General features: G+C 45.0%; 1 protein-coding gene across 1 annotated transcript in view; it reads right to left on the reverse strand.

The window, feature by feature from the left end:
• Positions 1-4,097: 4,097 nt before the first annotated feature.
• The window catches only part of LOC135539032 (alpha-1,6-mannosylglycoprotein 6-beta-N-acetylglucosaminyltransferase B-like), a 174,336-nt gene continuing 165,376 nt past the window's right edge, over positions 4,098-13,057 (reverse strand). The window contains exons 13-18 of the mRNA XM_064964919.1: positions 12,348-12,506; positions 11,910-12,056; positions 11,618-11,734; positions 9,278-9,352; positions 5,915-6,201; positions 4,098-5,242 (exon numbers count right to left, since the gene is read on the reverse strand). Of these exons, the coding sequence (XP_064820991.1) occupies positions 5,044-5,242; positions 5,915-6,201; positions 9,278-9,352; positions 11,618-11,734; positions 11,910-12,056; positions 12,348-12,506 (984 nt within the window). The 3' untranslated portion in view covers positions 4,098-5,043. The remainder of the gene's footprint in view (positions 5,243-5,914; positions 6,202-9,277; positions 9,353-11,617; positions 11,735-11,909; positions 12,057-12,347; positions 12,507-13,057) is intronic.

The raw sequence follows: 13,057 nt of genomic DNA on the forward strand, positions 1-13,057 counted from the left end.
ATTAGTTGAACAGCATTGAACAAATTAATTTCTTCCAAAATGAAGGAGAAGCGTGTTAGTTCTATTAGCTAAGCTGGCTATGACGTTACTTTAGCTAATATGGTGACAACGATGTAGGCTGTGTGTTTGGCTTGGAAAGGTTTTTCCGCCTGGTCACATACAGCTGATGTGTTGTGCATTGAAATCCACAAGCGAAGTGAAGTGGTGAGAGGAGGAGAGCACGTAGATGCGAGAAGGAATACAACATGGCTGCTATTAAAGTGAACTGTGTTTACGTGTGATCAGGGGTGTATTCATTCTGCTGATTCTGTTGAAAAACATTTATTAAACCGAAGCAAACGGAACAAAACGGGGATAAACATACCTGAATTTGTCCAACAGAAACTCTTGTTTGCAACTGTTGGACTAATGAATACACCCTAGATCAGCTAAATGCAGGCAAGAGTGCGCAAGGCAGTATTGAATGTCACCTCAAATTTGTCTCTCAACCTGTGTGCACCTACGTTGTAAACTTTAATTCAGGCTAGGTTCAGGCTAGGTTGTATCAACATCTTGATGGGTATAGGGACAATTTGAGTATCATGTAGTAGCCTAAACATATCACTGTTACATTGAACTGGGTGAATGGAATATGAATGACAGTCATCCAATATGCCGTAATGTAAATAAGGCCTTTCTCATGAAAAAAAAATGGTCCTCCCTCATCTTAAACAGCACTGACCGCCACTGCTAGAGATGGATCACTCCCCATTGAGGAAGTCACCCTAGAACGTTTCTCTCCATCACGTTCAAGCTAGCCAACTCTCATATTTCAAATCAAATCAAATTTTATTGGTCACATACACATGGTTAGCAAATGTTAATGCGAGTGTTGCAAAATGCTTGTGCTTCTAGTTCCGACTGTGCAATAATATCTAACAAGTAATCTAACCCTTTCACAACAACTACCTTATACACACACGTGTAAAGGAATGAATAAGAATATGTACATATAAATATATGGATGAGCGATGGCCGAACGGCATAGGCAAGATGCAGTAGATGGTATAGAATACAGTATATACATACAGTATGAGATGAGTAATGTAGGGTATGTAAACTTTATATAAAGTGGCATTGTTTAAAGTGACTAGTGACACATTTATTACATCCAATTTTGAATTATTAAAGTGGCTAGAGATTTGAGTCAGCATGTTGACAGCAGCCACTCAATATTAGTGATGGCTGTTTAACAGTCTGATGGCCTTGAGATAGCTGTTTTTCAGTATCTCGGTCCCTGCTTTGATGCACCTGTATGGACCTCGCCTTCTGGATGATAGTGAGGTGAACAGGCAGTGGCTCGGGTGGTTGTTGTCCTTGATGATCTTTATGGCCTTCCTGTGACATCGGGTGGTGTAGGCGTCCTTGAGGGCAGGTAGTTTGCCCCTGGTGATGCGTTGTGCAGACCTCACAGCCTTACGGTTGTGGGCGGAGCAGTTGCCGTACCAGGCGGTGATACAGCCCGACAGGATGCTCTCGATTGTGCATCTGTAAATGTTTGAGTGTTTTCGGTGACAAGCCAAATTTCTTCAGCCTCCTGAGGTTGAAGAGACGCTGTTGCGCTTCTTCACCATGCTGTCTGTGTGGGTGGACCATTTCAATTTGTCCGTGATGTGTACGCCAAGGAACTTAAAACTTTCCACCTTCTCCACTACCGTCCCTTCGATGTAGATAGGGGGGGTGCTCCCTCTGCTGTTTCCTGAAGTCCACGATCATCTCCTTTGTTTTGTTGACATTGAGTGTGAGGTTATTTTCCTGACACCACACTCCGAGGGCCCTCACCACCTCCCTGTTGGCCGTCTCGTCGTTGTTGGTAATCAAGCCTACCACTGTGGTGTCGTCTGCAAACTAGCCAACTCCCATATGAGGCCTGGAGTATTCTATGGTGTGTGCCATTCAATCTTTTACCTTTACTAGCTTGTAGGCATGACATTGGTGCTGGCTCTCTGCATTATGTGGATGGTATTGCCTTTGTTGACAATGGACTACAATCTGAAATCTCTGATGAGCTGCAAATGGAGTATTTAAAGTTGCCACCGGGCATCTTAGTAAGAGAACTTTTAATGTTCACACACTGCGGCATATCTTCTTTGCTCAAGGGCACACACACACACACGTGTCCTTGAGAAGTGCTGTTTGCCTGCATAACTTTTTGATAGAAAAAGGTTTTTGATAAAATATGAAATGCAACTGCTGAAAAGTCCTAAATGGCATCCTATTCCCAATGTAGTGTACTACTTTGACCAGGACCCATAGGGATAGAGAATAGGGTGCCATTTGGGATGCAGACCAACCGTATAAACTTTGAAAGTGGGAAAGAGTCTAAGGAGAATGTCTGCGTGTCCATCATCCATAGTCAAAGCACAATGTCAAAGAGAGGAGGTGAGAGGAGAGGGTTATTGACCAAAAGGTGGCATTCCACTTAAAGGTCATGTTTTCTAGCAGTTTGACACACGATGCGTCACTTCTTATCTCCCCTGGGTCGATTTCTCTCTTAACTCCCTGGTATTGGTGCGTAAAAGTAGCAGCGACTGGATGATCTTCCGGCGGGTTATTTCCAGTAGCTAAGAGTTAGGTAGCAAAGATAACATTCAAGTGTGATATCATCTTCACCATGTCTGCTCTGACTTACTGCTGGAGTACCAGGACCACATGGTGAATGGGCATCCTTGTTTCAGAACAGTTCAGTGTCTCTCTTAAGCAACCTTTATGCAAATATCAGAAACTCAGGCCAATTAGAAGAGATGACCTCACTGTATAAACTTTGAAAGTCACCCTATGAGATGGAGGGAGAGAAAGAGACTGGGATAGAGAGGAGAACAAAGAGTGAACGTGTGCGTATATTTCTCAGATTAATAAACAACGATTGTGAAAAATCTCTCTGGCCCATCCTGTTTCAGGGACTCACGTGATGCTTAGAAGTGTATGTGTGCACCTTCCAAACTAATCCAACCTCACACACAGTCCTTACGCACACACACATTTGTTTATGCGCAAACACACACACACACACACACACACACACAATAGTTAATTAACCTTTCATTGTCTGGGGAATAAATCACTGTGCTAATTATATAATGATGTAATCACAAGTAATGCTAATAAAATGATAGAACAGTTCCGTCTGTTGAGCAATGGCGTTATGACCCCTTGGAACAGTAGGATTAGGCTTTCATTCAAACTCCTATCTTTCCCCAAAGTACAGCTAAGTAGTTTTTAATAATTCTTGTATATATCGAGCTCCAAGAGATGAACGCCTGGATAAAAATTATTAATTGGCCTACGGGCTGTATGAAATTGAATACAAGGAGTTATTTAAATAATGCTGTCATTTTTTCCTTCAGGCCAATGGGGAATTCTGCATGGCCTTCACTCTGATGATGTATTATTCATTACATTCTACTTCATTCACTGGAATACTGACCCGAGGCAGAAACGGAGCTGTCAACGAACGCTTCATCCAATACCATAGACATCCATTGTTACGGACCACTATCATCTCTACCATAGATGTCAACCTCCATAGACGGACAGTATCAGAGGAAAACCAGTGCTCTCTCCCAAAGGATTCCTACTTGGCGTAAAAACAGTTAACTCCAAGACGCCATTGACTTGTAAGGTATACTGGGTATGTTCAGTGTGTACAGTATGTTGCATATTCTGTTTCATAGTAGAGGACTGGTACATTAAGGGTTATGCTATGTTGGATCACCCACTCACTTCCCAAGGTAAGCACAAGTGTTGTGAACGCTGGCCTCAGAAGTGCATGTTTCATCTGGAAAACTAGAGAGCAGAACAGATATCTGATTTCCTCCCCCCTCCAACGCAACATATCGACAATCTCATCCCCTGCTTCTGGCTCTGGAGGAGTGGAAGATCAAACATCTCTCATATCTCCCTCGCTCTCTTATGGATGGATGGGCAGGGGAGGACAGGAGGGAAATGGAAACTGAGCAGCTGGAGATGAAAGAAACCATTAATCCAGAAAGGAAAAAATATATTTATGAGTCATGACAAAGACCGACAACAAAACGACAGACGCTTTGATCTCTTTTCAACTTTCCGTTTTTTATTTATTTTTTATTTCCGTCACAAAACCACCGAAAGGTTCTTAAAAATCCTCTGTTCTCGCAGTAGCAGAGCTCAAAACGTTCACTTTATTAAAAAATAATCTTTAATCTGTTTTAGTCCATTTTAGCGCAACAGAGATGATTGCATCGACTACGTTGGCAGCCAGGGTTATCTTAGTCGCACGAAAGAAAGAGTTCATCTTTAAAAGGAGAGAGTCGAGGGAGAGAGTCTGAGTGTCCATCATCTATTGTCAAAGCACAACGCCAAAGAGAGGAGGTGAGAGGGTTATTGACCCAAAGGTGGAATTCCACTCAAAGGTCACTTTTTCTAGGAGTTTGACACACGTTGTGTTAACTGTTTTCTTCCCCAGGTCGATTGCTCTCTTAACTCCCTGGTCTTGGAGGGTTAAAGTCCAATTATTCATATTGTAGCAGCAAATCAATGATCTTCCGGTCAGTGGTCTCCTCTAGGTATTAGTCAGGTAGCTAGCTAGATGGCGATATAGCCTTTTCCCTATTGTGGATTACTGTGATTTCCTGTGGCCACATGGTGAACGGATATACTTGTTGCAGTATCGTCCAGCACATCTCTCTTGGGCCAGTGAGGAGCTTTGAGGCAAACCATTCATAGGCTCATATCAGAAACATATTAGTCAATTTAGAAACCAAGGAATGAAGGAGTGACTATGGGACAACAACCCACTCAAGCGCAGTGGGTAGCTTTGAACCAAGTCTTCCAGTTGGGAGGGGGAGGGGGGGGGGGTCCCTTCAGTTTTAGCCAGCCCCTCTCCTAGCATTATAACCAGGGCCGGTTGAGCTTATAGTCCATAGTTTATAGTCTACAATTCATAGGCTATAACTAGAGCGCTTGGAGTTTTTCCTAGCCACATAGCTGGGTCAGGCGTTCATTGGAAAAACTCCTGGCCCCTCCTCATAAGCAGTCTCGGCAGAGGGCAACCTGGCCGCGGCGGTAGTCCCGGCAGGGGCAGAGGCGGTGGTACTTGGGGCTGTGGCCGGCACAGCTGTAGAGGAGGGGGTCCTTCTGGAGGCTGCACTCCCGGCGTGGGACGGAGAAGGCCGGGAACACGTGGTTGACCTCCGCCTCCACCACCTCACACTGCACCTCTAACCTGGTGGGGGGAGGGGTGGTGGAATGTTTGATGGAGGGAGGGGGATGGGGTGATGCACAGAGGGTGTTTGATGAGTGATGCAGAGAGAAAGAGAGAGTCCAAGAGGGGAGGGGGAGGACGAAAAGGGGGAAGAGATGGGAGCGGAAACCGAGGGAGAAACAGAGAGAGACAAAAAGAGACACACAGACAGAGACAGAAACAGAGAGGGACACAGAGAGAGACACACATGAAGTAAAAAGGAACCGAAGATAAAGAAAGGAAGAATATGTCGAGCAGGATGGGTGATGAAGAGAAAGACAAGGAGAAAGGGAAAGATAAAAGAAGAGGAAGAGTTGGTTTTGCTATGACACTCTTATCATCTTCCGCTGTCACCACAGATCTCTAGACGGGGCTGACAAGACACCTGACATCACTGAGAAGACTTTGAACCTGACGTCCTTGCTGTAGCTGGTTGAGTATTACGTTCACAGACAGCCCTTAGTGAACTAAACACCGTTTGGTACCATTGAGTGCTAGGTCGGTCACAGAGGTCAGAGAGCAGTGTGCATGTTTGTACGGTTGTTAGTGACGTGTAGTGATTCTGCATATGTGTGTGTGGCTGTTAGAAACGTATGTCAAAATCTGTGTAGGTGTGTAAGCGAATATTGCTTAACGTGAAAAGGTGCCACTCACCCGCGCAGGGCCTCCTTGTTGTTGACGAAGCGGAACAGCGCGGGCTCACACACCAGGTTGGCCCGCTGGCACGCCTCCACACACGACTGGCCCTCCTGGGACGCCAGCAGCCTCAGAGAGCTGAGAGGGGGCCAGGCAGAGGGGGCGCTGGCGTCGGGGGCCCAGGTTAGGGCACTGGAGTTGGGCAGCAGGACAAATTGAGGCCCAGGGCTACCTAGACTACTAATCCCCAGCTTGGAGGAGGAGGAGTTGGCCGGAGGGAATGGGACCTCGGGGGTGCAGAAGTCCTGGAGGGATGGAGAGAGAGGAGAGGGGAAGGAGATGTTGAATAACACAACACATAGGTCTCTTCTCACACACGGGAGATTTGTTTCTGGGTGCCGAGATTCCATTATACAGAATGTGGTATTTTTGAAGACGATGCACAGACGCCAAGTTAGCGACGCACATCCACGGAGTGTCACTCCCACACTACACAAACACGGTAGTCAACAGAAATCAAAGCCCGCTGACACTTTAGCTGTGAATAAAGATACATTTCCTAATACTTCAGGGCATCGTGTGACAGAAATACAAATAAACAGACGTTTCTCTAACCTCCTCTATACTGCACATCCCTCTAAATAATCTCCCATCAACCCTTCACCTAATTCCCTGACAAAACTCATCTGGGTCCAACAACACCAGAGAGGGAACTCGTTTTAAAACATGAAAAAGAACCATTTTGACATATCAGACTACCAAGTCAGCCGTTCAAACAGCATTTTCCAGATCCATGAAACAGATTAGAGCAGAAATATCAGAAGTCTGATAGTGACAGTTCAGTCTCGGTCTGTGTCGGCCCTGCCACCAAACAGGAGATGGAGGTAGCAGTTGCTTCTAAGGAGACGTGTGGAGATGAGTCAGCGAAAGAGAACGACCCGGCTCGATGTATTTTACTGGTTTGTAACCCACTGACACCCTTCCCCTTTAGAGGGGAATAACGCAGCCGAAGAGTAAACACACACAGGAACTTTATTTAAATACACTGAGGAAGACGAACACAGGGATGGTTCCGTAATGGACAGAAACAGAGAGGTTATGACTATACTATACAGTAGATAAATACACTGGGCTGAATAGATATTTTCAGAGTATGATAGAATGGGATATGGAACTGTATCTAACAATAACCCAATAAACATGTATTACATAGTGACACTAGATTAATGGCTAGCATGGCGATAGCAAAGTGGTCCCATTTGGCTCAGTTGGTAGAGCATGATGCTTGCAACGCCAGGGCTGTGGTTTTGATTCCCACGGGGGACAAGTACGATAATGTGTGCACTCAGTACTGTAAGTTGCTCTAGATAACAGCGTCTGCTAAATAAATAAAGTCAAGTATATTATATAAATAGTAGGCTATTGACAGCAAAACACAAGAGCCCCCCCGTGCACATTTTGGTTTTTCCCTAGCACTTCAAGGCTGATTCGAATAACCAACGCATCATCAAGCTTTGATTATTTGATTATCAGCTGTGTGGTGCTCGGGTGAAACCAAAACTTTAAACCGGGGGTGCAGGACTGGGTTTGGGAAACCCTGGTCTAGTCCATAGTCAGACACCGTGTTGACTAGTGACCTCTTCTGGTTGATTACAGACAGAGGTGAGTTAGTGTGTGTGGTAGGAAGGCAGCATGGGAGGAATTATGAGAATGTTTTGGAACAAACAGACACGGTTGAGTGCCAGCATGTACAATTGAAGTCAGAAGCTTACATATACCTTAGCCAAATACATTTAAACTCAGTTTAACAATTCCTGACATTTAATTCTAGTAAAAAAAATCCCTGTCAGTTAGGATCACCACTTTATTTTAAGAATGTGAAATGTCAGAATAATAGTAGAGTGATTTATTTCAGCTTTTATTTCTTTCACATTCCCAGTGGGTCAGAAGTTTACACTCAGTTGGCAGTACTACCAAATACTGCCTTTAAATTGTAGGCCTCCTTCCTCACACACACATTAAGGTAGCCTTCCACAAGCTTCCCACAATAAGTTGGGTGATTTTTGGCCCATTCCACCTGACAGAGCTGGTGTAACGGATTCAGGTTTGTAGGCCTCCTTGCTCGCACATGCATTTTCAGTTCTGCCCACACACTTTCTATAGGATTGAGGTCAGGGCTTTGTGATGGCCACTCCAATACCTTGACTTTGTTGTCCTTAAGCCATTTTGCCACAACTTTGGTAGTATGCTTGGGGTCAATGTCCATTTGGAAAACCCATTTGCGACCAAGCTTTAACTTCCCGACTGATGTCTTGAGATGTTGCTTCAATATATCCACATCATTTTCCTTCTCATGATGCCATCTATTTTGTAAAGTGCACCAGTCCCTCCTGCAGCAAAGCAACCCCACAATATTTTTTTTGTTTTACCTTTATTTAACTAGACAAGTCAGTTAAGAACAAATTCTTATTTTCAAGACGGCCTAGGAGCAGTGGGTTAACTGCCTTGTTCAGGGGCAGACCGACAGATTTTTACCTTGTCAGCTTGGGGATTCAATTGAGCAACCTTTCGGTTACAAGTCCAATGCTCTAACGACTACATGACCTGCCGACGTTACATGATGCTGCCACCCCCGTGCTTCATGGTTGGGATGGTTATCTTCGGCTTGCAAGCCTCCCCCTTTTTCCTCCAAACATAACGATGGTCATTATGGCCATACAGTTATATTTTGGTTTCATCAGACCAGAGTACATTTCTCCAAAAAGTATAATCTTTGTCCCCATATGCGGTTGCAACCCATAGTCTGACGGCTGCGTGGTCCCATGGTGTTTATACTTGCGTACTATTGTTTGTACAGATGAACGTGGTACCTTCAGGCATTTGGAAATTGCTCCCAAGGATGAACCAGATTTGTGGAGGTCTACAATGTCTTCTGAGGTCTTGGCTGATTTCTTTGATTTTCCCATGATGTCAAGCAAAGAGGCACTGAGTTTGAAGGTAGGCCTTGAAATACATCCATAGGTACTCCTCCAATTGACTCAACTTATGTAAATTAGCCTATCAGAAGCTTCTAAAGCTATGACATAAGGCACAGTCAACTTTGTGTATGTAAACTTCTGACCTACTGGAATTGTGATACAGTGAATTATAATTGAAATAATCTCGCTGTAAACAATTGTTGAAAAATTACTTGTGTCATGCACGAAGTAGATGTCTTAACCAACTTGCCAAAACTATAGTTTGTTGATTAACAAGAAATGTGTGGAGTGGTTGAAAAACGAGTTTTAATGACTCCAACCTAAGTGTATGTAAACTTCCGACTTCAACTGTATGTATGCATGTGTGTGTGTGTGTGTGTGTGTGTGTGCACGGTGAACCTACCTGATGCTGTATGTAGGCGTGTACCCTCTCCAGCATTCCCTCGCAGGTGTACTCATACGGTAGGTATGGCTCGACCTGCAAAGACACACACACCCACACACATATTCCCACAGATCAGATCATTTCCACAGAATGCTTTGCTAGGCAATCAACACCACTAAATTTCCACATTTTCCTAATTTCAATATTGTTTTACCTATCGTTCATCCTAATTGCAATAAGTAGCCAATTCTACCCATTAATCACAACAAATAAATGTGGGTAGCGTCACAAATGGAACTTAATTCCCTACATAGTGCACTGCTTTTGCCCAGGGCCCATAGCGCTTTGGTTAAAAGTAGTGCACTATTATAGAGAACAGGCTACCATTTGGGACATAACTGTGGCCATTTTGAAGTGGTTGTGGCTTAATTGCAGTGGGTGACTTGTGTGTAAGCAATTGTGAGTGTGTCCCAAATGGCAGCCTATTCCCTACACATTGCACTGCTTTTGACCAGAGCCCTATGGGTCCTTCTGGAGGCACGTAGGGAATAGGATGTCATTTGGGACGCACTCAGGCCTTGATTTCATTTGCATAGCTATTCAATATGCAGCAAAAGGCTCACCTTTGATTTGTCTGATTAGAGAATAGCTATATTGCTGTGATTCAACAAAATACTCATTATTTCTCTCTAGCTGAGGCAAAACACACCCACATACCAACTTGAAACTGTAAAGGAAACTAAATTCAATAAACTAACTGGAAATATACTTCCTGCTCTAAATACGGAAATAGATGGTCTTAGATTATTGTCGTAATTGTAACAATGTGGATCCAACGGGTCAGCTGGTTGAAGTTGTTTTGCTTGTAATACCAGGATAGTGTGTTTTCTTTTTAGCATTTTCGACTGAATACAGCATGACCTCACCGGAGGTCCCTTTGGAACCAAGTGTCTCTGATAACATGTTGTGCACAATGACGCAATGTAACATTTCAAGGGAATCCATTGTTGATTAAGCAGAAATAGTTATGTTCAACTTTTCCATTAGGAATATGTGGAGCCTGAAAGTACAGGCTACATACTAGTAAGATATTCCCTCCCGTTTTAACAGTTGATCACGTATCTAATGTTCCAAATCCCACTTGTAAACGATACGTCGCTCAGTAAATCATTTTCTTTATACAAAATGTTTAACTGTATGTGAAATCTGACTTTTCCAATTTCAAATAAAGAAAAGCAAATATGTAGAGGGAGGATGTTGGGGAAAAAAGTTACACATCTCAAATCTGATCAAAACATAACACTTTATGAATTATGTATGTAAACTAGCACAGAAATATGCCTCACAACATTTGCTTTGGTCTAAGCAGAGAGAGGCACAGTCTCGCCCTCCCACCCTCCCTCACTGCCTCCCATGTATTAAAGAGGGATAAATATGAAAACAACAGGTCAGTGGGATGGACAGAATGAGAAAGGGGGAACAGAGAGAGAGCGAGAGAGGGAGCGTGAAAGAAAGAGAGAGAGACAGAGCAAGAGAGAGATATAGAAAGAGAAATGGGAAAGGGATTTATGTGAACATGAAGAGGTGTCAGCCAGTGGAGATTGCTTTGGTCTGCACGGCCGAGCATGTGGAGCCGCCCTGGACAGAGAGCCAGCCCACAAACAGGGGGAGTGTGCATTCTCCAGTGAGGGGTGAAGTGACCCATCAGCCATCTATCACTGGAGTGACAGACAGACAGATATATCTCAGTAGAGTGGCAGACAGACAGACATCTCTCAGTAGAGTGGCAGACAGACAGACAGACAGGGCAGCCATCATTCAGTGGAGTGACAGACAGGGCAGACAGAGAGTAAGCCCCAGTGCACTGAGCTATGGCATGTCTGACAAGCAGGAGAGTGGATAGGGGAGAACACACACACACACACACACACGAACAACACGGCTTTATAGAGGCATCTTAATCGGCCTGTTTGACCTCTTGCTCAACTTCTCTCAACATCTCACACTCCCTGGAGCCTCACGCCGACTGCAGGTTCCCAGTAAGCCACCTTTACAGGCTAATTACTCATTGGCTGTGGACACACTGCTTCCTAATGCTAGCGTAGCATACACCCCTGTCCTAGGTTCAAACACTGCAGCTAGCGCGTCTCCACGTGGAGCTTTCGGAGGTGTATTTGCTGGATGGCGCGAGCTGAAACGTCATTAAAAAAAAACACAAAAAAAAGCAGCGTCAGCCGTTCAGTACCAGCGCTGCTACATGTTATAAGGTTGTACAATCCTTCCCAGGTACGACATAGTGTGTTTGGTCACTGCCAAAGAAACCAATGAGTCAAGAAATACATCATGAAATAACTGTACCTTGGTACTCATGATCTCTCTGATGGCGGCGTCAAACTCCTGGGAGTTGTTGTAGTCTACTGTCATGACGTGGGGCCGCCCGATGTACTGCTCCGCATACGGGTGCTGGGATGACACCTGAGAGGGGCGGAGTATAGAATTAGTAGAACATTCCCGTTTAAAGCAATATTCTGTGAGGTATAAGTGGCACATTTGGCGTACAATCGGCAATGTTGGCAGTTTTCTGAATTGCATTGGTTAATTTTCAGTTGAAGAGTGGTACTAGAGACTGTGTTGACCAATGGGAGCTCACCTCTCTCGACGTGGGCTTGCCTCTGAAGAACTCGTGATTGAGCGAGCTGTGCGGTGGGCGGAACTTGGGCTGCAGATAGATGCACCCATTGGCTATGGCCTCGAGAGGGGCGGGCCCTTCGTAGGGGAAACCAAACCCGATGAAGAGCTGGTGGGGGTGATGAAGATAGGATAACCACCAGTTATTTTATTAATGCTTGTAAATTGAAAATTACAGATATATCAGGAACTGAAAGGTAACTGTTGTAGTTGATGCTGTTGTAGTTAGTGCTGGTGCAAATTAGAAGATTTTTTAAACCTCAAATACCCTTACTTACAGGAAATCCGGCATTGAAGGAAAGTTATCCTGCAACATGGTGACCAAATTAAGAACCTACATCTGTAGTGGGTTACCTCTTGTGTATGTTGTGTATCATCTAGTGTGTGTGTGTTCCAGTACCTTGGCCTTGCGGAGCAGCGTCTGCAGCTCGTGCTGGGGCAGCAGGCCGTGGTTCTTGACGTAGGCAGGCACCTCGGGGGGGCGCTGGGTCTCGTAGTACACCGTCCCGTGGACCTCCATGTACCTGTGGAGGATCTGGAGGAAACCCTCCTTACCCAGCTGATAGGCAAGGAGGAGGGAAGAGAGAGAGAGAGAGAGAGAGAGAATGTAAGAAAGTGAATGGAGAGTTGGTGAGCGAGGAGAGGAAGTGAGACGGTGGAAAGTGTAATCAGTGTGTGAGAAAGGAAAGGCAGAGAGTGGGAGAGGGAGTGGGTTGAGTTTGAGGGAGAAAGTGGATGAGCAAGTGTGATGGGAGAGGCGGAGGGAGAGGGAACGAGGGAGGTAGAGAGAGAGAGATGGAGAGGGGAGGTAGAGAGAGATGGAGAGGGGAGGTAGAGAGAGAGATGGAGAGGGAAGGTAGAGAGAGAGAGATGGAGATGGAGAGGGAGAGAGAGAGATGGAGAGGGAAGGTAGAGAGAGAGGTGGAGAGAGAAGGTAGAGAGAGAGAGAGGTGGAGAGAGAGAGAGGGAAGGAGGTAGAGAGAGGAGGGAAGGAGGTAGAGAGAGAGAGAGAGGGAAGGAGGTAGAGAGAGATGGAGAGGGAAGGAGGTAGAGAGAGAGAGATGGAGAGGGAAGGAGGTAGAGAGCGAGATGGAGAGGGAAGGAGGTAGA

Source organism: Oncorhynchus masou, chromosome 5 (assembly GCF_036934945.1).
Source record: "Oncorhynchus masou masou isolate Uvic2021 chromosome 5, UVic_Omas_1.1, whole genome shotgun sequence".
In the NCBI taxonomy this organism is placed as follows: Eukaryota; Metazoa; Chordata; class Actinopteri; order Salmoniformes; family Salmonidae; genus Oncorhynchus; species Oncorhynchus masou.